This window comes from Bombus pyrosoma, linkage group LG11, assembly GCF_014825855.1.
Source record: "Bombus pyrosoma isolate SC7728 linkage group LG11, ASM1482585v1, whole genome shotgun sequence".
Classification (NCBI taxonomy): Eukaryota; Metazoa; Arthropoda; class Insecta; order Hymenoptera; family Apidae; genus Bombus; species Bombus pyrosoma.
The window spans coordinates 1159074-1185851 of NC_057780.1; the positions used below are offsets into that span (position 1 = coordinate 1159074).

Consider the following 26778-nt stretch of genomic DNA (forward strand, 5'->3'; position numbering starts at 1 on the left):
TAAAATTTAAGATAAGAATCTGAAAGAATTATGGGCACACTATAGAGGAAAAGGCTCAATTTTTTTTTAATTTCTTTACTTTCTTTCATAGTTACATTGTTGTTTTACATTTCAGACATTTTGTAATTGTTACATCTTATAAATATGATGGCTGTGTCGGAAGTATGGACAAGAGATACAAAAGTACATAACAAAAATTTTACAAACACCACATGAATTATCAGCGTAAATGCTGTATCTACATTTCACGTTTAGCGAACAATACACAAAATTCACACACGATTGGAGTGTCACAATATATCTAATATTTGAACATATAATAGAAATAATATATCTTTGTTTTTCTACAAAGAAAGATACTGTAGGAAATTGTGCATTCGTGTTTCATTTATTCTTGAAAAACATATCCTCTACTATCTACTATGAATTCTAATTGTTAGTACAACTTTGTTTATTGTCATTCGAGATTGATATGTAATATAGGAATGTGATGCTCAATCGTCACGACATACGTTGTTTACAATGAATCGTTTCATGAGTAAATGCGAACAAATGCATGAACATATAATGTGTTGTTTTGAAATATGGTAAGTTTAGCAATTGGAAGGGCACGTGTATGATTGTACATTGATTTAGTTGGTTTGATGTAACTTTCCACTGGTGTCAAGAAAGTGGTTCCCGTGTTGTGTTTGGTAAGAATAAGCACAGTAATCCTCCACCTGCAAGAGAAATATAATTTATATTATTTAGTAAAATTCAAGTCATTTATTAATTAAAAGATAAAAATGAAAAAAATACAAATTGTTTCAAAATGTAGAAATCTAAAAAAGATATTTTTTGTTCAATAAACATATCATCTATATGTATAGTAAGCGAGCTTGTCTTAACAAGTAGTCAAAAGTAATTTTCTTCTGTTTTGAGTTTAAAATTGGAAGTGCATTTTTTGGAAACTATCTTAGAAACTATTAGAGATAGAAGAATTATGCCCATGGCATAATATGGATGTATAAATAGATTTTAACAAATTCATTTGCTAAAATGAGTTTAAGCAATATATAAAAGATGATGACATTTTTGCTCATTTTCCTTGTAAAATATGTATCGATTTCCATGTAACTATTTACATGACGTATACAAATCGATGTAACATAAATTTTAACGTTAATGGCATTTTGATTAGCAATTAAAAAACTTAAAAATATCTACCTATTAGAAGAGCAGCAACAATAAAAGTTGGTGCTGGACAATACATGTCCAGGAGTTGAGCTATTACGATGTTACCAATAATTCCACCGAGACGCGCCGCGACCATGGAAATAGCAATTCCTGTAGCGCGAAGTGGCGTCGGGAAAACTTCGGTTATTAGACAGTCTAAGGCTGCGTTTCCGCAGCTTATCACACCGCTAAAGATTGCCGAAACGATCAGATTATGGTGCTTGTTGTATACGAAATACAGTCCGATTGAACAGAGCCCTGATGAAAATGTACTGAACACTGCAAATAATGTATTTTATTTACATCGCCATTTGCATAAATGCTAAGTAGTTATACGTTATTCTCAGCGTTCTCCTTGTGAATAGTAGATTCGTTAAAAAAAATAGAAGAGGACATTTAGAAGTATCTTTTACACAAAATACTATCGTCGGAATAAAGAGAAAAAATTGTTAAATATTAAATTGTTAGTTATACATTACAATAGAGTTCGAAGGTTTACTTTAACATCCAAGGATTTCATTTCAGAAGACTACCTACATTTATCGAGTACAATTGTAAAATTCTGTTACTTTAGACTACTAAATTAGATTAAATCTATTAACAACTATAGAAAATTAAAGTTTTATATCAAAATTGACACTGAACATGTTGTATATTAAGTATGTAGTATTAAAAAATCTATCGAGTGTAAAAAATAATAAAGTCTTTCCTCTTCTACCTTTCTCAAAAATCGTTAGAAATTTAATAGCGTGTGATAAAGTATTTATACAAATATTACATAATGCTTACCTAAAAAGAATTTACGACCAAGACGATCCATTCCTAAAACAGCAACGATATTTGCGGGTATGGCGGATGCAACGGTAATCAACGATTCCATAAAAACGGAAGCGCCAATTTTATCCAAGCAAAAATTCTCGATACTTTGAGAACCTTTTTGAACTACATATTCGGTTACTTGGCATATCGAAGCGACTTCATCAGGATGATCACGATGGAATTCGTCGAAACGATTGAATAATTCCGGAAACCACATCATGAGACCGTAATAACCGATGTGAAAAGTGAAATTGATGATGATCGATATTACGGTGAAACGAAGTATCGGTGAAACGAACAGTTGCTTGCTATTGTCTACGATGTCAGCGAGCATTGTTTTATATTTGTTTTTTTCGACGCTATTCTTCTTCGGTTCCGGTTCTTGGAAGTCATCCAAAATTAATTCCTTTACCTAAACCCGTATCATAACAATTAAAATTACACTCTTTCGAATTTTCTGAATTTCTATATCCATAAAACATAAGATGGTCTATATCATTACGTATCTAAATATAAATATATAAATTTTTTTTAGTGCTAATTAAGATAACGAATATATAGTTTTTACCGTGTAACTATCACGCGGTTTGCCAGTGTTAATGGCATAGATCCCACGGAAAATATCGAGTGCCTCTTCGTATCTTCCGCAGGACAAGAGGTATTTGGGGGATTCAGGGAGCAGCAGGAGTAGCCCCGCGACGATAAACGACGGAGCAGCGCAGATCAGCAGGAAGATTCGCCAAGAATTGTACGTGAACGATGAGCTTACGATACCGATGTCGTTAGGGATGATCAACCATGCTAAACCTGGTGATAAAAAGAAGCATACATTTATTAAACTACAAATTTCTTTTTAGACCAAAACAACGATGTTATTATGTAAGAAGAAAACGGTAATGACGTGAGTATAGTGTGATATTGATTTAATAATAATTAAATTTAATCAGAAGATCACGCAGATTTACCAGCAACAAAGAGGTTTCCAAGCGTCCAGAATGCAGCCATGAAGGACAGCATGGAGCCTCGTTTCGCTTTTGGTTGAAATTCAGCAAAATATGACCAGATTACAGGTCCGCTGCCGCCAAGTCTAAAAATCAGTGAATTCTTATAAAATTTGGCATATCCTTTAAAATATCACTATTAAACTATAATATAATACAAAACTTTAGTATCTTTTAATAATCTACGATCCATTTTAATATAGTATTTTAACTCAACACAAGCGTGTATTATTAAAGAATATTAAGAGTCTAAGAATATCAAGTCTGATAATTAGAAGTTACGAATAACGCAAAATAATTTCTCCCCCATATTTCGTTCCACCCTATTCTATATGCTTCTCAGTATGTAGCATATCGAAGTAATCGACGAAATCGTCGGTGAAATCGCTGTTACAAATATTCAACAGTTTGTTGTAATTTTATTGTACGTCAATGAAATTGGCCAGAGTATATACATATAATACAAGAACGAACGATGTTAATAATTTAGATGTAAAGCGTAAACGGATAGACTTACGCAGCGCCATTTAAAAAACGGAAGAACATGAAAAGTTCATAGGACTGGCTGAAGCTGGAGGCAACGATGCAAAGGGCATTCGTGAAAGAGATGGCGATGAGAACCTTTCGACGACCTAAGGCATCCGCTACGGAGCCCCAGGCGTAAGCACCCGCCATCATACCAATAAAGATGATCGAGTTGAGCCATCCCTTGGCTTGGGTATCGAGCTTTAGGTCACATTGTGCACTAGGTAGAATGAAGGACATAGAGATTACGTCCATCTCCTCGCTGGTGCTGACGAAGCCGCACACCGTGAGGAGGAAGTAGTGAAATTTGCCATAGTCTGAAAAGAATCAAGTAAATTAGTATATATGTATTCTAATATAGAGAAAGAAAAGAAATAATAAAGTTACCGGTAAGTTCGATGGCCTTTTCAAAGTCAGCTTTAACGATGGATCCTTTCTCTGGGTCTAGGGTCTTGCCCGTCGTTCCAATACCTGTTACAGAAGATTGTAATATATTCAATACATTTAGTACATTTAAGCGATGCACTAGATAATATGGCGTTTTAATTTTTCTTAATATATAGACAGAATTTCTGTATAATACTTACGGGCAAGTTCGAGATCCTTAGAGCCACAGCCGTTTAGCCGCTCGTCTTTTACATCACACTCTGAAATAAATGAGAAAACAGGTTTGTGTTTAATTTATTCCTATATAACTGTACCACTTAATGATTTCGAAATAAGAATTGCATATTATTTAAATCAGTGCGAAATATGATAATCGTATTTAATATTTATGATATTTTCTTTAAATTCATACATCGCATTACAATACATTCGGGACATTCCGTTTAAAACGGATCTTTCATCGATCGTATTATTGTTTCTAATAAAGAATGAACAGTTTCTTCTAGAAGGATTCATTAAACATCCGTGGTACTTTTAACCTTTGCTGTTTTATAAACACAGCGTTGAACGCATGGATATAAGACATTTACTACTTAATTATACGAAGATCCATTGTAAAAGAATTGCTTTCGGAATTTTAGCAATTTTATGATCCTTTTGGATTACGACTCTTCGGATTTCAATTGTTTTGTACGCGATGTATCAATAACACGGTTCGAGCCAGACGAATCCAAGACATTTAAAATCTAAACTTAAGTAACCAGTAAACAAATTCGTCACACTATACTATGTATATTGCTTTAAAAATGAGATACTTTGAGAAATAAATTTTGAAAGTTACGTACTATGATTGTGCTTTGAATTAAGTTCACTCTCTACCATTCTACGATGTCGGCGCAGTTGGGTGAATTTGGCTTTGTAATTGAGTTAGATGAGAAATCTTCGTGCTCGACGACGGGCTTCGTTCGATATTAGATTGATGTTGTTTTTGCGGGCTGCTGGATCTCGGCGAAGTCTTTCTGCTGAATCTGTGCTGATCTGCTGCTGCTCGTCGGCGGGGCTAGGTTCTACGCTCACTTGTGAGCTGAAACGCGATATAAAAACACATAACGTATACAACAGATTATATAAACAGAAAAAGGGTACGTATTTCGCGTTACTTTTCACTAAGAGCACTAAACAGAGATACGAAAGCTAGTGAAAGTAATAAAGCCTTGCTCCGTTAAACGAACGATTGTCTTATTAACATATACAGGCAAGATATATGTACAGATCTGTCGCTACCATAAACGATACATTCGTAATAAAATTGGCTTTAATAATTTGACGTGTACATTTGAAATCCTCAATATCGATTAATTAATTTCCCACTATATTTTACGAAGATTGCAATGTTCGACGGTGAATTAAGAATAGACAAGTCGGAAGGAATTTGCTTTTTCCATTCGAAACAATATCGAGGGTTTAAGTAGGGCGAATTCGTAGTTGCAGCGATAATAGTGGGCGTGGGTCGTAACATTCCGAAAGGCAACGATTCGAAATCAGAGGCGAAACGAAATGATAGTTAGGTCTGCACGAAGCATCTTGCAAGAGGGACGTGATTCGCGTGTCACGAGGGTACTTAAGCTTCAGTCCCTCTTTAATACCAAGGAAAATGCTACGTATAAATGTGTAATTTATAAACATTGTCGAGGATTTTTCCCTTTCGAAATCTTCGTTCATTTTAAGTTAAGACACTGTTCCTTTTATCGGCGAAGAACCGAATTTTTAGACGCGAGACGAAACGTCAATTAAAATAAAACGAAAAATTTGTATCGTCTATAGAGTTACGAAGATTGACCTTGATTCACTGATGACTGCACTCGTTTAACATATAAACACTATGATCACTTTAATTATTATGTGTTCCCACAATTCTATGCTCGATGCAACTAGCCATCGCATACGTAACAGTCGGTTTTCCGCGCTATCTTTCGACTGAACAAAGTCTCGTAAACTACACGCTGAGAATATCGTCATGGCTGAACAGATCAGGCTATGAATAATTTCTTGAATTATCATAACAGCCTCGATACAATCTAACGTGAAAACAAACTCGAGTGATACATATTTATCCAAATAAAAGGAACGAACTGGAATCAATTTTTCCTGAAACTGGATGCCGGGAAACCGGGTTTCTCGTTTACTCTAACAAGAATATCTTTATCTTTAGTACAACTATTTCAAATCAGTTATTAATTTTTTGCGAAACTTTTTGCTAATGTCGTTTGTGTTTTTACTATTCGTGTGATTAATGTTAGAGTATAGAAGCTCTGGCAACGTTTCTAACACGGATCGATAAAAACGTGTGTCACATAAATACAAATCTTCGTTTATTCTTTTACAGAACGTTGTTCAACGTTGACAAATTTATATCTTATGATCAATGAATTTTATACGACTGCTATTATTTAAAATAAAGCACTGGTTTTGAAGTCTCTGGCGATTATATTTTTGCTTCAAACTCGATCTATGGGGTGTATATTGTTTACAACTGGAGAGATAAATCTCGAATGAAATTTTTATACATAAACTTTCTCTCTTTCTTTTTTTTTTTGAATTGAATCTATATTTTGGGACACCCTGTATAATTTCAACTGACATATTTTTTATAGTAGGTGATACGACTGGATCAGGGTTGTAAACGATCGATTTGAGGAAAATAATTATGTTTACGAGTAGAGAGAAAGAAATTAAATTGGGCGATCAAAGCGAAAAGAAAAAAAATAAAAAATGAAAGGATCGACCGTGACAGGACTCGAACCTGCAATCTTCGGATCCGAAGTCCGACGCCTTATCCGTTAGGCCACACGGTCGTTGAAGGGTAGTTTTCTGAAATTGAAATTTCAATGCTAAAGAAAATGTCACCCCTATTATCGTTTAATACGAATTAATGCTATCGCGTAAACACTTCAGCTTCTAATACACGATATTATTTGATAAAAATAAATGCTCTACGTTGCTACTCTAACGCATAAACGATTATAAATCTGCATTTATCGGAATGTAGGTAATTTAGCGATGATTTATATAATAATTATAGAGTGACCTGGCTATTTTGAAAACTACTTTAAATTACGTAGCTTATCGTTTCTTTTTCATAATTGTAAGATGGAATTTTTATCGTAGTAGATATAAATTAGATCTTGTAATCCTGCGGTTAGATTCGCAATTGAATTGAACAAGTTTGGAACTGATAAGTTTGCACGTGGTTATGCTACCTTGGAATTTCATGTAATTGATATCAGACGATATCCAACGCAATGAGATATAGGAAAAAGGAGAATTTCGAGAAAATGTTAAATCGAATAGCTTGGCAAATCCCATTACAGACCCTGAAAAGCTCAACGACATAATTGCGAGGGAGGCGTGTCTTCGTCTCGTTCTAGAAAACGACTGAATATTAGCAGACATTGACGGACATCCTGTACCAAATACTCGCTAAGTAGACGATATCACGCGCGTCTCTTGCAAACGTTCTGCAGACTTCGCGAATCGCGTTCATTCGGAAATCATTTTACATATTAACTTCCTCTTTTGTTTCGTTCTACGCGCGCATTTTCTCCTCGTGAACATTTATCCCACCGTAATCTGTTGATTTTATAATTTTCATCAGTCAGAAATATATATTTCATCATTTTAACATATGCACGTTTCTTGATATATCTTATAACGTTTTTAATTGCCGCGAGAACATTGATAAGAGCGTTCCGAATAGAAAAAAGCGAGATTTAAACATCTTTTCGGATGCTTATCGTGATAAGTTGTTTTGCCAGCTATATAAATATAAAGTTTCTATACGATCAAAATCTTCAGGCTTTTAAGCATTATCGTGACAAAATTATGTGCACGGTTGAGTTGGGTAGGAAATTAATCGCGTTAGTTACTCGTTCGATTGTAAATGCAAATAGTACGATAACTTAATACCTTCGTCTAAAGTATTCCAATTCTATACCTAATAGCAACGTTATTATTATTAATATTAATCAGGTTAATGTAAAGTATATATTTAACAATAGAAATTTCATTCGTTCAATTTCCGAGTACCTCGTATCATCGCATTTTCTTGTAAAGTGTTGCATGTCTTGCGTCGAACATTCTATCGTAGAATTTCTCTCTACTAATTCACTCGAATTAAAACAAACAATTGAATTGAAATAAACGTACAAACTATGTGCGTATAGCGTTCTTGTAATTACGATCGTAGTGGTAAAAAGTAACACCCGAAAGCTGACATTAGGAAGTTTAATTACTCTTCCTTGATAACAAGATGATTTCGCTTATGTAAAGAAGCTTTACTTGCGCGAAACGTGTGCGAACAAATTTTTGGACAAATATTTTCTTCCAATAGATTACATTAAAACGTGGACTAACGCGTGCCTGTTATTTTTCAATAATGCAAGATAAGTATGCCTTTACCTCGAGAAAAGAATTCCTTTAACTCGTGATTCTACATTTGAAGATCTTCGCGCGTGAAAATTAACAGTAAAATCTAATATTTAAACATTTTTCTGTTTCCGGTATTATTTCATTAATTTTATACGCAAATAAATATTTACAAAAAGATGAATTCGATTTTAAATGACTTATATCAACTATATCGTGTCTTTAAAAGGTTTAACAAATAGTTGGCGATATCGCATTCAGGTCGTTGAACGACACACCGTAATTAACTACATCGGTTAAACTGTCAATTATCCGTTGTGAAATTAAGTTCAATGATCCGTCGTAATGTAATTGCCATCTACGATGATGCGTGCTGCAGGTGCGATCTGTGCACCACGTGCACTCTTGGCACTAATACAGAAAACCTTTTAAGCGGAGAATCTATAGAGAATCTAGTACGTCAATTATTTATTTCCTTTCTTGGGAATTTAAACTGAGCGAATTTAGATAGAATGTGTTCTATGGTATCGCTGGAATAAATTTAATCGACGCAAACAGCGACCAGAGAATTAAAAATCGAATTCCCTTTTATCCCCTTTGCTATAAGAAATCTTACAATTTTTGAAAGATCTTTTATTGACTTGATCGTCGCTTGATTTTGCGAAATATCGTTACTTGCAGACATAAAGAAAATTGATCTTTCATTGAAAAATTCGAAGATATTTCGTACCTTCAAATTGTATTTATCGTAATTTTTATTAAATTTAGCAAAATATCAAGTATCGTAGGTTGATAGAAAATAGAAAAATCGTTCGACGATTATTTTTTGACGTCCCAGGTTCTAACGAATATGTATCAGAAAAGAATTTACTATCATTCTTTCTCTCCAATTTGCTACAATATATTTTTCAGTTAATTACACGTTTTACATCGGTCATTACAATGATTGTAACTTTTCGTACGTGATTCATTATCGACATAGAGGCCGTTACAGAACATAAAACATAAAACGAGACATAATAGTACTTTCAGCTGATAACAATATTTATAAATTGTCATCTGTATAAATGTTTGCGCATATAATTTACGATTCGAATTTTTTAGATATACGTCAATTATGTCTGTTGTGCGATAAATTTTACATGTACAGTGTGCCCTGGAAGTTTACTTAGTTGGAATAGTTTATACCAATATCTTTTAGAGTGTGAAAACTTCCTTTCATACAGGAAAACGCTGTTTCTTAGAATATGCAAAGGTAATCTTACTCTTATTTCCATTTATTATATAACTCGCGAGAGTTCTAATATCGCGAGCTCTTCGACGAACTTTTCGACATTTACGACAAAAGCTAAGGTAGAAAGGCGATTAAAGAGATCTCAACTCAAATTGTAACTCTGTACAGGAAAAAAAAGAAACAAGAGAAACCTTGAAGAAGAAATCGTAGAGCTTTTCTTTCCAGCTTTATCAAATATCAGCTGAATAACAGAATAGAAAACAACGTTGTTTATCACGAGGATGAATCATAAACCGTGATAATAGGAACGAGTAGCCAATTCGTTGACAATTTTCAGAAAACACTGATTTGAATGAAATTGTTTTTTAAATATCTCGTGACCTAACAAGATGGATACGGAAATGCTGAAAATAGAAACGGGAAGGTCGACAGTTTCAAGAACACAGACTCGAATTGGTCAGTGTTCTTGTGCCTGCAATGACTATAAGCGGCTGCAAAGGCCATAGTCTCTACTATCGTCGAACTACGTTCCGAACCATTGTTTTGCTATTTCATAAATTCCCAAGCAATTGACATCTGTATTTTTACAATTTCCTGTTATTTTTACGAAAAATATGGTTTCTTGAAAAATCTTCGTCGATAATCAAATAGTAATAACGGCACGACGGAATGGAAAAATGCGAAGAACTGTGTAATATTACACGTGTGAAACGTGTATTTATAGATTACTTGAGTTGCGAATGATCTTTTAACACTCCTCGCGTTTTTACTGAGATTCCTAGTTATTTAACGTAGATGGAGGGGATTTCTGCTGTATGAGAAACGAGAAAATACGAAAAGTTGCTGTAATTTCAACTAGGAAGTTCATTCTTATTAATTGCAACTTTGGTTCCACGTGATTCTTAGTAATTTTATATTTTCCTTTTCTTCTGTAAGACGAAGTAATCTGTGAAACAGTAGCAATACTGTAATATCTTTTTATTTAAACAAGACATCTTCGTAACATACGACACTTGTATCAATCCCCTACATTCTACATCGAACGATCATTCTCGCTGTTACACCTATTGTTTTTCAATCCGGTCACACGAAAACAGTTGCTACACCTTCGTTCTTCCTCCATCATAGAACTACTTCGACCTTGCCGATTTTCCCATAAAAGTGATGGAACTGAAACGATATTGATATCGAATTAACATAAATTAATTCTCTTATAGGATTGCGTTTCGAGGCTTCCAAGTTAATATTACTCTATTATTATTGTTAATATTGCTCTATCGAATTATCGTACCATTTATTTGTAAGAATTGTTAATTATTAAATAATGTGTAGTCATAAGTTGCAATAGTTCGTAGCCATTAGTTTTAGATGCTAGAGGTAAGAATATGCCAAGGAGTGCAATACATTAAATGTAAGACATGTAAACCGAAAGTTCGTCCAAAGTCGAAAGGCACGGACTAGAATAAATAATAATAAATATTAATTATTAAATAAGAATAATTTACACACGTTGGTGACTTACGATAATTACAAGTCGAACAAATTTTCTTTTAACCAGTGCAAGTTACATCCTCGTACGAAAGTGTTATATTCTAAGGTCTTTTGCACGAAAGTGAATGTAAATTTGAAGAAAAACGCATACAACATAACGCGAAGTAAATGGGAAAGTTCGTCGAAACCGCAAAAGCAAGAACTATGAATGATAAATAAACAGAAAATTTGATCGTCGAACTGTCAATGTATATCTACGATACATTTCGCTATTTATCACGCCGCTAATAAATACCAAGTTAAATATGTAATCTATTTGTCAATATAGGTAGCTTAAAAATTGTTCGTAACCAAATTACTTAGCTCGACTGGAACATCGTGCTGACTGAAATAAAGATAAACGGGCTGACTGAAATAGATAAAGGCCATTGTAGATAGAAAAAATTGGTGAAATTCGCGATCAGTGTCAACGTCGAGCGTTCATCTCCGTCACGCGACTGTTAATCGGGGGATCGCGTTTGATTAAAAACGTGGACCGCGATTGCGGATCGAACGGTGCGAAAAGGAAACGAGGTCAAGCTGCTCTCGAAAGCTCTAATCGGCGTGTCAAGCGTGTGGCACTGAAAGTAAAGCGGTTTATAATTATCGTCAGTCTCGCAAGGACATAATAATCAGTCTCGTTGTCGACAAATTTACCGGCGGCAGAGAAGCGATGCCGTCGTTGAAAAGCGGTGTCATCATACTCGTTAAGACTGGTTCACACCACGCTACCACCGCTAACTAATTGGCACGTTTTCGATAAGCGTATCGTTGATTCATGATCGCTCTCAATCAAAAATAAACCTATGGTAAATGGATTTCTTCGCTCCTTTGCGTTCCTGTTTTGTTGCATGCTTTATAATTTCCCTTATCTCGGGAATAGACCAATGTAAACCAGCCTGATCGAGTAAGAACAGAAATTTCTGAATCGTTGAATATTTTATGAAGAACGTTCGAGATATCAAAGTAATAATATTTCTTTTTTTTTTCTTTTTTTTTTTTTTGTTACTAAGTAGATTGCACATTTTTATTCAGATTTGTATGAAAATAAACGCAATTAAAAAAGTGGAACTCGAGAAAAGATTTATTTCGCACGTGGAATACTTTTAAATTGCGCATCGTATCAACACGTTGAATACTTTTAAATCTTCCATAGCCTACTTGGAATCTGATTTAACAAGCCACTGTATTTCACTCGATTTGCGAATGATAAAGTAAGAAGGACGTTTCAGCGAATGATTAAATCACTCACAGCGTAATTTGACATTTAATATCTCGTGTCTTATCTAATATTCTAATAATTAAATTTTGTCGATCGAAGATCTTCGACGAGACACGCGAAAAACAGCCTTTATTGAAAAATTGATCTTTGCAATTAAGAACGAAAAAATAAATTACTTACTCCTGGAAGAAGCGTGGAATTTCATCAAATTACGATCCAAGGATCCGTGGTCCAAAACGAAAGGATCAATTAATCGATCAACTGATGTTGCATACCAGTTAGAGGGTGGTCGCGTTTAAGCAACGTGGAAATACCGTAAATAGAATGATAAAAATCAGGTACGCTGAGAAATGATAAATATCGCATATGTAAATCCTTAAACTTATCGAAATTATATAACATTTCGTCAAGGTTGTCGTTTAATTGTTTAAAGCTGTAATTATCATAGCGAACCACCGGTTTGTTAGAAAAAGCGATTAAAGTGCGCAAATCGATAAGAACTTCGTGCACTCAAAATTTCGAAAGTAATTTTCCGAAACATGCTTATTACTATTAATAAATAAATTAATAAAGTATCTTCTTCGCGATTATGGACATCGTCCTTCTTTCGAAAAATATTCAAACATCGATTTTCGATGAATTTCTAGCTTTGATCTTTCCTCTACCGTCTACGAACGATGACAAATGATTCTACAAAATAATTAACTCTGCTACTGTTCCACTTATTCTTCGCGTTTGTAAAAAGTAGCAAAACTTGAACGAAGCAAACTATTCGAACAGTTGTTTTTTCTTTTTTTTTTTTATTAAACAGTATGTAATAGTACGAGGAGGAATAACAGAGTTAAAAGTTAAGAATTTTCAAAAATAATCTCTTTACGATAAGTAAAATACACTTGTTCGAAAGTCTGGAAAAGAAGCTTCGAATCGACGATCTAATAAGAAAGAACATAAAAATGCACAAAAATTCGCGACGCACCGATTTGACGAGTAAGAACGTGTTTTATCGTGTTACACGCGGCTTCTACGTATAATAAAATAATATTCGATCCGCGAGAGACGGTGCGGCGTTTGGAAATGAAGTGACTGTCAGAGAGTATCGAAGAGTAAAAGCAAACTGCCACCTCCTATCACTCGGTTTGCAAACGTTCCCGTTCGTTTCCTAGTCTATCGAATGACATGCTGATGGTGTGGCCATGAAGGGAGATGCCCCCGTTACTTTGCTCGATTCGCTTCAAAGGATATCAAATCCTTTGATCCTTTCGTTTCGACTCGTTGTTTCATCGACTCGTGAACGCTCCTGTTGTCACGCTATATCATATTAATTTGTTAAGAGAGAAAATTGAGTTAACTGTTACTTACGCTATACGTAGATCGTTAATTCCTTGGATATAATTTGTTATTTTCCTATATTTCAATTATAACGAATTACAACGCTTAATCCTATAGGAAATTATATCTTCTGTAAGAGGAAGCGTAAACCGGAAGTTATCTCAAGCCGAAAGACAAGAATTACGAACAATAGTAAATAGTATCTTCTTCTTCCTGATATTTTATTTCTATTGAAAATAAATTGCATCGTATTTGTACGCGGAACGATTGAATCTGATCTACTTAACATTTATGTAGCTTTGTTTACTTTGAATTATATTACAAAAGTTTCTGATCGAGGGATGAACATGTTAATAAGTTAAGTTGAATTTTACTAGCGAAATTTTAGCAGATCTTAGTAGGTTACGATTGCTCGTGAAATTAAAATTTTCATTAAAGTTAACACAAACGATACTTTCCACCGACGATGCCATTAGAACGAAAAGAAATTATTATCGATATTACGGCTAAATAGATATCTAATAGCTAAAGCACATTTTTTATATTCAGATCCTAATTCTTCAGTTGTTCATGAAGATATGAATCGCATAAACATTCACAGTCCAATTATTAAAGATATTTTCGAAGCGAAACAAGCATGTGTTTAGATTCTATTTTTTCTATAAAATTATATTTGCAAATATATCTACGAATTTGCATAAATATCCGCGACTAATTAATTACGATAAGCGTTCTATCGTTCATTGCAGCTCATTTATGTACGCTCGCGCTAAATATATATCTCCGAAGTAACAAACTAATATTATTGGATTAATAGAATCGAAATGAACGTACGTAAGTATATATGTTGAAGATTGATCTAAGTTTAACAAGCTAAACGAAGTTGATGAAGTTTCTTATTGAAGCAGCCATGCTTTTAGTTTTTACGCAAGAAAGAGTGCGCTTATTTTTGCAAAATCATTATAACGCGTTCTAACGTTAACGAAAATACGCCTCTGATGAATTAATCGTTTGTTAGCTTATCAATTAAGAGAGTGATCAAATGTAAGCGTAACTGGTGACAGTGGGGGAAAGCGATTTTTCGCCTAAGGTGATATAAAAAATGGAAATAAATATGTCGACCTCGTCGTCACTAGGGCAAGGTTTATTCCGTCTACGCTCCAAGAATCATCGTAATTCCTTACGCTATATTCTCTTATGTTCTGTAACAAAGCATAGTTTAATCTTTTCCCATTAATGTTAATTAATTGTACAGACAAAAGGCTGTGAAGTTCTTAAGAAATATGTAGAAATTCAGAGAACTACAGATAAATGAATCCGAGTTTTAAATTTAAAAGTACCATAAATTTCTGTCATATCCAGATTCTATAATCTATTGGAATCACTTCCTAGAATCGCTGGAACAAATAACTGTATCTTAGCGTGTCATTCGTGAAACTCGCACGCCGAAACGATTTTGAATTGAATTTGAGGGAAACGTAATTACGGTATTGGTGAATAAAACTTTACTGAAATACTGCTGTAATTTATTCATAAACGTTATGACTTTAAACTTTATCGTATCCATAGGATGACAAATTTGTTAAAAAATTTATAATTCTCGACAGTAACGTCAAAATTAATGAAATATTGTCGATATTCCGACACGTCTTGCAACGAATCAACAAACCATGGAATAAGTTATAACCCTATTTAACGTGTGTTTGCACGCCAAAACCTTTCAAAAGTAGTTTCAACCGGTTACGTCCCGAATAGAATAAGATGCTCTAGTCTCAATGTCCACGTTTCGCGATCCTGCATCTTTAATTATTATGTGTTTACATGAAACGCCGTATGTTTACTTCGCAGACGTTCGCCATCTCGATGGCTAACTCCCGGCGTGCGGTTTTAATTTATTGATTGAGATTAAGATTCATTCGACGTGATGTCAGTCGACGTAATTGTCGGTCAATTTTGATCTTGAATAACGTGTTTAGCGTATTGAGCGAAAGTAGGCTTTTTACTGACATTTTTCAAACAGTTCAATGGCCGACGTTATTTATACGAATGCAGAGTCGTGACAAACTGGTTCGTTTCCATAGCTCGAATTATGGAAATCGGGTAATAAAATAGACGAAACGTAAACATCACTATAAGATCTTTAATTCTTGAAGATTCAATTACATTGACAAGTAACAGGAGCATAGACAATCATGAACAACTGCGTCCTCTGCTTCTATTGAACGTTCTAAGCTCGATCTGGCAAACAAGAAAGAAGACGTTCGTTCCTTCTCGCCATCATCTCTCAAAATAACACGATAGAATCGAAGAAGCTAATTGTGCCATTTGTACGAAACAGAAAACACAAAGATATTAACAATTTCAAAAGATAATCAACAAACGTAAATATTCCAACTGTACTCAAACATCGTGATATTGATACATCTTGATCGACCGATAATCGGTATAACCAATATCGATAAAAATACGTTAAATATAAATACGAATCGACTGCTACAATCGTTTCTTTGCGTTTCATACAAATTTCACATTTAACATTGACATCGATAGACCACGGTCTTTTGCGCTATTTCGTATTATTAGCGCAGAATATTACGAAAAGTTTCTCTTTGCAATCTCAACGGGCATGTCTGAGCCAAAAATCGACATGAAATTTTACGTTTAACGGTAGTTAAATAGAAGAAAAAAGAATTGTAAAACTTACAGTGTGCGGTTTGCCAAGTCTCGGAGAAGTTGCCCGAATTGGGGAACCGAGAGGCAATGGGAGAGCGCAAACCTTATATAGGGGAGGCCACGAGGCACCAATATTCCCCACTCTTCGTTCGTAGGAGCCACACACAAACGTATCTGCATCCAGAGAGTCAACGACGAGTCGTTGGAAAAAGAGCAAACGAGATCACGAAAACCGACATCCATCTTTTGATGAATAAATTACTTTATATGAGTTTATAGCGAAGTTTCGTTCTGACACACTTCGTGTTGTGCGAGTGTCAGCTTGCGAATGCTCTTCGAGAGAAACATAAAAGCGCATGGCGCTGAAGAAATTCGCGGTACTCGCGACGACGCGACCATCAGTTGCGTAACCTCGTGTAAACGATTCCCGCGAATATCGCCACGACATCGATAGCAGGAGTCGGTCGTTGGACGGCCACGAGAAAGCATTTTTTCCGCTTTAATCGATTGTCTATCGATAGCTAACCGATAGTTGGAAAATCGATGATGCATTGTCAGTGGATTAATATTAGTATTAATTATTTTATTACACCGACACTTATTTACTATACACGACCGAGTACCATCTTTCGTTCGACACTGCACGTTTCTTGCGGTTTAGTAAGTTATCCTGCTAAACATTATATCGTTCGTATAATATTTACTAGATGGATTATCAGTAAGATGGTGGATTTTTCTGCGTTTATGGGGAATTTTGAAACTGCGATATTGCACAAAATACGCGTCGTATGCAAAGATATAGAAAAACAGTGGATACTATTGGAAGGTCAATTATTAGTAGACTGCGAATTTTTATACATTCGTGGGAAATTTAGAAGCGTAATATTCCATAAGATACACGGTACATTACGGTAAATTGCGGAATATATGGAAAATTTCAAGATGCAAAAAATATGCAAAGAATAGAGCAGTAGCAGAGCGTTGATTCGTCAGAACGGCAATCTTAATCGCACACGTGGCCCAACAGTCGGTTCGAAACGAGGATCAATCGAGACGTTCAATTCCTTTAAATCAGTTCTCTAGTTATTTCGCGTTATCGGCTATCGACGTTTGATCGAAATGGGAATTCCGACCAGCAGCTAGTAGAATTCAGTGTTGATTCAAAATCAAAGCTAATTGCGGTATTGGTATCAGATTAATTTGGTATCTTCGTATAAATTAATTCGCGAAGCACAGCGAAGGACACGTTTTGAATTCTTCCGCGCCATCTGCACGTTGTTCCATGTTGTGCAATCATAAATTTAGACAAGAACATCTAGACAGATTTATTATACTTTTCTGAACTTGCTCTCCTGCCAACAATTTTGCTGGTCATTAGCTAAGAAAAAAATTTCACCTTAAAAAGAATCTCGCCGTTCGAGAAGAGCAAATTTTACGAGTCGCTTAACGAATAAACAAATGATAAATTGAATTAATTCGACAAATGTATCTGGCGAACAATAAAAAGTACCGTAATACTCGGTCTTATTTTCTTGTTCTTCGTCTTACGCAATATTACTTAATCGCATTACCGACGAAAAAATAAAACAGCTTCTCATAAAATCTTTTTACACGAGTTCCTTTTCATTGTTACTTTAAATCCTGTATGATTTTGATACCGCTATTATACCATCGAAGCTATATCGAAATCAATATATTATCGAAAACCGAAATAAATACCGGTATTTTTGCGATTTTCCTCTTGTAGAGACGTTACGTTAAAATATGTTTCTTTCTCAATAACTAGGAACCACGACAATATATCGATGCTGGTCTTCTTCCATAATTATTTATTTACAATATCATGGTAGTACTTCATGGTATGGTATGGCGGGATACAAATTTCCGGAAACGACTCGCCGAAATCACCGACGAGTCTTCACGTTCTTGCTATCGATCTCGAAAATCCTAATCCCCATTCGTTTATATTCCATATCCATCTTATTGCTTAACCTATCTGCTATTTCTTCCTGGCACAAAGCATATAACCTATTTGCCTCGACTAAACTAGTTAAAGTTAACAGCTACCATGTAGTTATTATACATTAGGAAATTACAATAATTAGGAAAATATATTAGGAAACATTCAAGGTTCTCTGTTTTAATTATTATGGGAAAGTGAACTCAGCCTTCGGTTGTATCCACAAATAATCTGAAAATAAATATCATACAGAGAGATTGAAAAATAATTTTAACGCAAGTTTGCAAATGGAATGTTTAACAGTTACATTGCTTGATTTTCGAAGAATATATTTCAATATTTTTGGTAAAGCAAAACATCGCGGATAGACGATTGTGCGTTTTCCAGAAGACAAATTGGTGGTTCATAAAATCAATCAACGGTAAGAACAGAGTCGAAATTGAACGAGAATGTATCGCTAATTGCGCAGCAATCGTGTCGTCAATCATGTGGGTTTACCAACTTTAAAAAGATACACGTCAACTCGTGTTGAAAGAAACGTGATAATGGAGACACTGTTTGTAGTAAATCTTACGGCGGCTTAACAAGCGCCAAAGTGGAACCAGCTTTTCGAGTCTTATGCACACGAACTACAAACCGTTGCGAGCTCGCCACTAACCTAAAGGCTGATTCAGACACGGCCAGTATCCGTCAAATAGCAAGTAAAGCCGAATCTACACTCTTAACTTTCGATGATCATTGCGAATGAAACGAGAATGAAAGCGGTGTAAATTCGCTTTTACATGCTACTTCACTAAACTACTGACCGTGTACGAACCAACCTTTAGAACTTCCAACTTCTACGATCCTATGAAATAGAATCAGATGATAAATTCGATATTTATTTCAAACTACTTGATATTCATTCTGGCTATGGTGTATTAGAGGAATTATAAAGAGAGTTAGATTTTACATATAATTTTGAATTAAGAAAGAATTTACTAGAAATATATGTAAGAAATGTAAATCGAAAGTTCGTCCAAAGCCGAAAGGCACGGACTAAAATAAATAATAATAATAATAATAATAATAATAATAATAATACTAGAAATATAGTTATAGTTTGTTGGCATAGTCGGCCATATTTCATTTCATTGAATCCTACTCTATTGAATTTTAGTCAACCTGTTTAGCCCATAATTCCAGAACCGAGGTCGCCTGAATTTCCGTCAGCCTATAACTGTTCGTACGTGTCTTGTGTCTTCCACCACCTTCGCGATATTGTTGCAAACTTTTACGGACAAATGAAACGTGTCTTACACTCACAGTCATCGAGATACCAGGCGTAATACACGGACAGGAACATGGTTGCATTGTCTTACAATCTTACTCGGCATTAATATACGCAATGATATATGACTATCATGTAATCGATTGTCTCGCCGCGCAATGATTGTTTCTATTCGTTTCTGTTTCATTCGTCGCGGTGTCCTTCGCGATAGCAACTTTTCAAGCTCGATGTTCTCGAAAACGAAGCCCCGAACGCAATTTTGGTATTCTTGATTTTCGTCCTATTTCGGGCTAAGACTTCCCTCGTGCTACGAATTTAGGTTCTTGATGTATATCGGAGTTACAAAATATTTAGTACAAACGTGTGTATAATTATTTCGCAAAGATCACAGATCTATTTAAACGGTCGATTATCCATTATATTTTAATAAAGCTCGATAATCGGTTTGCAACAAATACCTTCTAATTTCTATATACATTTTCAGATTACTTTCGAATTTAACCAATGTAATTTCAGATATACCGATATAAATTGCGTCGCATTACATATATAACATATATGCCTAACGTGGATATAGAATTTTTCTATGGTTAGCGTTCAAATACAGGATTTTTATTGGTTTTCTAAGGAAGAATTAACTTCGTGATTCTGACGAGGCTTCTGATTAAAAAATGGCTCTAACAATACATTAAAACTATTTTATCGAAATATTTGTCGCATAAATATTTATTTCGATAAATGAAAATGTAAGATAAGAAATATCAATCTTGAAATAAAAGTACAAAAGAAGAGAAAGAACTAGGGATATCGGTTAGCAAGAAATAGATTTCATTAGCTCCTGGCTGATTAAGAACGCGAAACAATGGAGTCGTGATCGAAACGATACGCAATAAATATTTTCCGGACTATGGTCTTTGGCATTCTAACCAACGATGATGTTATCGAACTTTGTTGAACTTGAGAGACCGCAAGGCGATGTATCGGTAGTATCCAGTCCTATGAAGCCTACGATATCGTCTACGTAATAAAATGGCCATTATACTACATACTTTCCAGTTAACACATATATGATACAGTCTCGGCAAACATTTGAGATATTTCCCGAAGATCTGATCATATACATGCAATTAAATTGGGATGTAAAATAACAGCGTATCGATAAATGATCCTTCTATGTTATCCGCATACTTCAGAAATTTTTCTTAGCGATAGAAACAGAAATGGAAGAATACTTTATCACTAGTCTTTAACACTGAGAATAAAAAATACGAAATTTATGTTGGATCATTTAAGTTTACGACATTTAAATCATTGTAGTGTACAATCTGTGAGGATACTATGCGAGGGTTAAGAAATCTCTTAATAACAGAGAAATACGACTGACAATGAATAGAAAATGCGAGTAGGAAATGGACCAAAGAGCACAGCAAATTGAACAAATCGTTGCAGAATGAAAATCAAATGCAGAGACAGATTTGATGTTGCACCGATCGCCAAAATGTACGTGTTAATTTTTAAAATTCCTTTTCTACAAAAGACGAGAAATATGAATCGTGCTTTTCATCTGCAGTCTTCGTGTCTTTTCGACCAATCGCGGGGAGACGCGGTCGCGAGAATACGCGTCAACGGGAGTCGTAAATTCCCGTTACGATTGCAAGAATCGACACCACGAATGGATCGATCCCCTTATTTCGGTTAGGATAATAGGGGTAGTTGTTGTAGTATAACGCTGCGATTTACATGGTTATACATTTATATATTTCCAACGCTTAATACACTAAAGAGATACAGCGTGATCGACGAATACGAATCGAGGAGGTGAATTTGACTGTTCTAGTGTTTGAGATAGAGATCGGAGAGAGCGACCGCTTTCTCGGGTTGAGAACAAGTAAGTTTCGTTCTTGTGTGATTACGGAGGAAAGCTCGCTATGGGTGTGTCTTTTGAACTAAGAAAACGAATTCGTTGCTCACACTTTTCGTTAGCAGAGTGAGGGCAACGATCTACGATGACCATTGATTATAGCCAACGTGAACAGATAACGATTGGAGGAGGAAGCCTCCGATCGGCGTGACTCGGGATCGACTTTATTCATAGGAAAAATCGGCTTTTCTGTTAGACACTTATCCACTTTTCCGTTAGGTGACTACCTGCTTTCTCCGTAATTTGTAAGAACATATAATAAACCCAAGGATTGTTTTAAGTACCAGCTACGTACCGAAAATATTTCTAGGATGAGTAATTCCTCCAGGTCAAACATGTGAAGTGAAAACATATCGAAACAATGACGTTAAAATGTTAACGTTTTACGGCGGGTCCTTGGATTTATCGAGGGTCGAAAGGACGGTGCGTAGACCGTCGGTGGTCAAGTCGCGCGGGATGGAGTGCAAATGTCTTGCGCGACATAACACTTAGATGCGCGGGAAGGTACAGAGAAAAAATAACAACACACCCAAACCGGCTGGCTGCGGGAACGATCAGCACAAACATAGAAAGAAGACAAAAAAGGAAACAACCCAGCTGATCTCACAAAGGATATAACCTAACAAACACGAAGATGGTACCCCGCTGGGGGTAACCATCCACATGCTATGTATTTATAAGATATAACATTTTACCTAATGTCCCACTGGACAAATTGTAAAATCGCAATTAAATAATAAAAAAAAAGCATAACGCTTCGCATGACTGTGAATTTTATCGCGCACGGATTGCTCTAAATCGACGGAAATAGAATAAAGTAGTAACATGAAAAACAATCGAACATGGTAAGAAATGCGAACGTGGCCGAATGTATCAACGCGGTAAATGCGTTCAGGTGTACAGTGTACACAGACGCGTGAAAGTAATGCGAATTATGCACACGCACGGTCATGTGTGTCCGGCGTCGTGTACACGAGTTGCTCGTAGTGAATCATCGAGCGTACTGACGTCATCAACGTGCTCTGGGGGCAATCAACCGGCAAGCAGCGTAAAAATCTTGCGGATCACGCGTCACGTACTGCACGGTTGCAGCGTGATTGCGTGGGTGGATGTTGCGAGTTGAATGGGAGCTGAATGCGCGTCGTTTCGGCGGAACCCAAGAAATTCGATGCAGTTCGCGTCATACAACGTTCTCTTCTCAATAAACTCTTCTCATATATACAGTGAGCGACAAAAGTATCTCGATACTTATCAAATATTACAACGAGCACTATACTTTGAGCATTTCGTATATTTTTGCATATTATGCATCCTTGCACCTTCAAACAACGCATAAATACATAAAAATCCGCCGTCCACTTATTATACCTATATTCGTCGTTGAAAAAACGAGGTAAAATGGATTTTAATTTGCAGAATTTAATTAACCAGGTATGTTAATTTTGTTTACTTACGTTCAGTTCAAAGAGATTATCTTTCATTCTGATTGAATGAATTCACATAGGAGTCTAATTTTCTCGATAAAGGTGCTGGAAAAGACAGCATTCTTGAATTTCTAGGATCTAGGACTCGAGGGCGGTACACGCTGTAACTCGTTGGCAATGACATCCTGGTTCAAATAGCGATCCATATGAGAAAATCGGTTTCATTGCGAAATCGCGGCATTTGCATTTCAAGCTAAAGGTAAACCAATATTTTCGCCTGTTAGGATGCTATATTAGGTTTACGTATGTTAAACCACACGTGTCTGTCATGCATGACTTGATTCGATCAATCGTGATATAATGAAATATTTAAAATATTTAAACTCTTCGTATGTTTATCTGTCTCGCTTTTGGTTACTCTTGCTTTATCGTGACTTGCATTGTGGAAAACGTATTTTAATATTTTGATCACCCGTTTAAATATTTGTCTTGAAAATATATATATGTGTGCGTATTATCTAAACAAAGTATTATTTACAAAAATTACATTTTACGATCGTGATATTTTACAAACATTGGCTAATTTTAAACGAATAAACAGAAGGATACAAAAATATCGCATCAACCATCCCGTCTGAATTGAATAAAATCGCAGTAGATCGATTGTATACTTCTGATAATAAATCTGTCGATCAATGAGGCCAGAATCAACCAATCGATGGAAATCAGACTGGAAATCCAGTTGTTGCTGTGCTAGATTTCCGCCATACCTACGGTGAACTATTACGTTTACCTCGTTTTACTACTGTTGCAAGATTTCAATTTGTTCGTCTCACGGATTTATCTGATTTTCCAACGCGAATAAATTTGAATTTCTGACGTTGGACGTATGATTTTTCTCGAAAGGATCAACTCTGCGCTACACATACCAAGTATGTATAATAAGCACGTGCTTCTGTTAGTTTTTGTTATTATGACTCTCGATTCTTTTTTCATTCATCTATCTGATTTTTCGATATTAAAATTTTTCAAATCGAAGATATATCTTTAAGTAAATGATGTAAAGTTCTAGAATTTTGAGAATTGTTGCATCTACTGTAATTGCGAACAGCTGTAACTTTGCGCAATTATCATTTAATTATTGTAAGACGTTGAATTGTTCAACATCTGTTTTTTGTCGATTTTTTTTTAAAATCCATTCTTCCGGGTGTCGTAATTTTTTTTACTGTTGCTTAAGTTTTCAAAGAAAATTGCAATTTGATTGTGCTCATCTTTTCATGTCACCGTGCAAAATATGATAATAATGGGCTGTTATCTGTGTTTACCAAACCGTTTCGAAAACTAGCAAGCAAAACGTACTCCTTTTAAAGAAACCAGATCCGCAATTGTAATTTTGTTTTCTCAACTACAGTTTACTAAAATACTAAATTTGTGCTTTCAAAAAGTGAGATACAGAATCAAGCTACTCGAAAGAAGTCTTAGGAAAATGATAAAATTAAAAAGTTATAAAATAATAAAATTATATTTTCGTGTATCGTTATCAGATTATAATATAATTATAAAATCGTGGGGAAGTTCTAAAAAAGAAATTATTCTCTTATATCAACGAAAAGTCAGAATAAAGCACCACGTAATTAATTTTCGAAAGATTCAATCATTTCATATTTAATAATATTCTGCTTTCTTTATTCTTTCCATCAAATTAACAATTTGCATCACATCATGCCATATTCTTACTTCGCGATCTATCGCAAATTGTACTTATGAAGAAGAATTTTGAAATTTACGATATAGACACGATCTTGATTCTTACGGTATATACGGTATAGGCATATACGGTTTTTGTAGGTTAGGCAATATTTCAATGCTGAATAAACTTCTTTTCCATCGATTTATTGAATCACGTAAATCAAATTTAGAGGTCGGAAAATTACGTCGTTTCGAATGGAAAAGTGTCTAGCACCGAGCTTCAAACCTTAATTATCTAATGCATTACTCAATCGTCAACTCTGACTTGTTAATGTTGTTACATAACGCATATGGCTGGTCTAAATTTCTCATAGGCCTCTTATCTATATAGGAAAAATTAAACGAAATATTTTCTGATCCTTGTCATTACTAAACAAAATGTGACTATTAAACAAAATGGACGTTGTACATTTTCATAATGATATTTGATTCAGGTAAGTTTACGAAAAACTAAAAAGAACGGTAAACAACATAACCCCTGTTGCTTTCACTGGATCAATGTGTTTTTAAATATTTAATTTTAATATTCAATGTAATTTTACCTTTTGCGTATTCCATGCTTTTTATGAATAAAATATCTCAAGAATAGAAAATATTTAAAGACGTACATACAAATGTGAAGAAAAAGCGAGAACAGCAGACTTAAGTAAAATATTATTCGAATTTTCTGTGTATAAAATGTATCAGAACTTGCTACTTGAAACACCATTGCAACTATCCCGAGTGTTCATACGTGTCACAAATGACCGGTATGATCTATTTCCGCTCGAAATCCACTAGACTTATTATCGAGCACTGTAAGCTGATTTCACCACGAATTCATTTGATCTACTAGCACCCTATTAGACACTTGCAAATGCTAGGATGCACACGAAATACTACTACTTACATCAGTTCATTTAATTTACTCGCTCATGAATGGAATGCACTTCACGAAAACGCAGCGAATCTTTACTTAAAGCAATAAGGAAGTTTGAATTAAGTAATGGATTTAAAGAGATCAAGCCAATAACAAAGTTTCACACTGATATATAACCATCGAGCTTTTTTTCTATTTTAATTTGAGTTATACATCAACCTAATTTTTTTGCTGGAAATGTTATAAAATAATCAATTTATATTTTGTTTAAAAAACGTTTAAAACACGATAATAAAGTTTCAAATTAGTACAACCACGATATTGTATTAATTAACTCTAATCTAATTTTATAGAGGAAAGAATATAAAAAATTATTTAAGAAATATCGGAAAAAGAATATTTAAAGGATATTACTATTTTATAACTGGTAATTCTGTAGTTTTGACTAATCATACATTACCTCGTAATTAATAGCTTAAACATTACCGAGATTAAATATGGATTAAGGAAACTGGATGTTACGATATGATCATCGTTTTATCCAACTGAATAAATGGTTCCACGTTAATATTAAAACCTCCTTATAGCGAATTATATATTATACTTGAAACATTACTTAATATTACTTAATTTAACTTGTATCATTAATACTAATACAATTACCTAACAAACTTTATTCAAACGATCTTATATCGTAGAATTTCTTCTTCTTCTTATTCGTTTATTTATAGTCGCATCAACTACCAGATTTTTAGCGACTACTTTGGGTCGAAGAACACACATGTATCGTTGTATCTAAAAATTTGTCACTAGGACCAAAGTCACTGAAAAATCTCTAACAACCACTGAATTGCGGAACGACGGGACGACCACTCAAAAGAAGATCAAGCCTAATTTAGTTACTCACCTAATCATAATATCTCGTCTCGAGACGATTTCAAACCGGCAGGAGCTCATTCAGCGTAGAATTCGCGTTACCTTTTGATACAACACTTCCGGTAACACTTTTTTTCCTCTTTCTTTTTATTACGGTCCAAGTTATAGAAGTTGGCGAGGCGTCGATGGAGAGATAACTAAATCACTACGAAGGGGTCAGTTCGCGGCGAGTACGTCTGTCAATCTGTTAGTACAACTGCCAACTCAGGGACGTCGCACGGGACCGCGAAATCAGGCGGCCCCTTCCCCCTCCTTTCCTTTGTGCACAGCACTAGAAAAAAGGTATACCTCACGCGAAG

The 26778-nt window shown here is 34.9% G+C and overlaps 1 protein-coding gene and 1 non-coding gene across 2 annotated transcripts; both read right to left on the reverse strand.

The window, feature by feature from the left end:
- Window positions 1–367: 367 nt before the first annotated feature.
- Window positions 368–26645, reverse strand: LOC122573066 (synaptic vesicle glycoprotein 2B). Its single transcript, XM_043738992.1, has 10 exons — window positions 26451–26645; window positions 4793–5031; window positions 4148–4207; window positions 3948–4031; window positions 3553–3877; window positions 3000–3121; window positions 2603–2841; window positions 2005–2446; window positions 1207–1494; window positions 368–719 (listed from the first exon to the last, which is right to left on the reverse strand). The coding sequence occupies exons 2-10, from the start codon at window positions 4827–4829 to the stop codon at window positions 664–666; spliced, it is 1653 nt and encodes a 550-aa protein (XP_043594927.1). The 5' UTR covers window positions 4830–5031; window positions 26451–26645; the 3' UTR covers window positions 368–663.
- Window positions 6730–6802, reverse strand: Trnar-ucg. Its single transcript has one exon. It is a non-coding gene; the product is annotated as a tRNA-Arg (tRNA).
- Window positions 26646–26778: the final 133 nt, after the last annotated feature.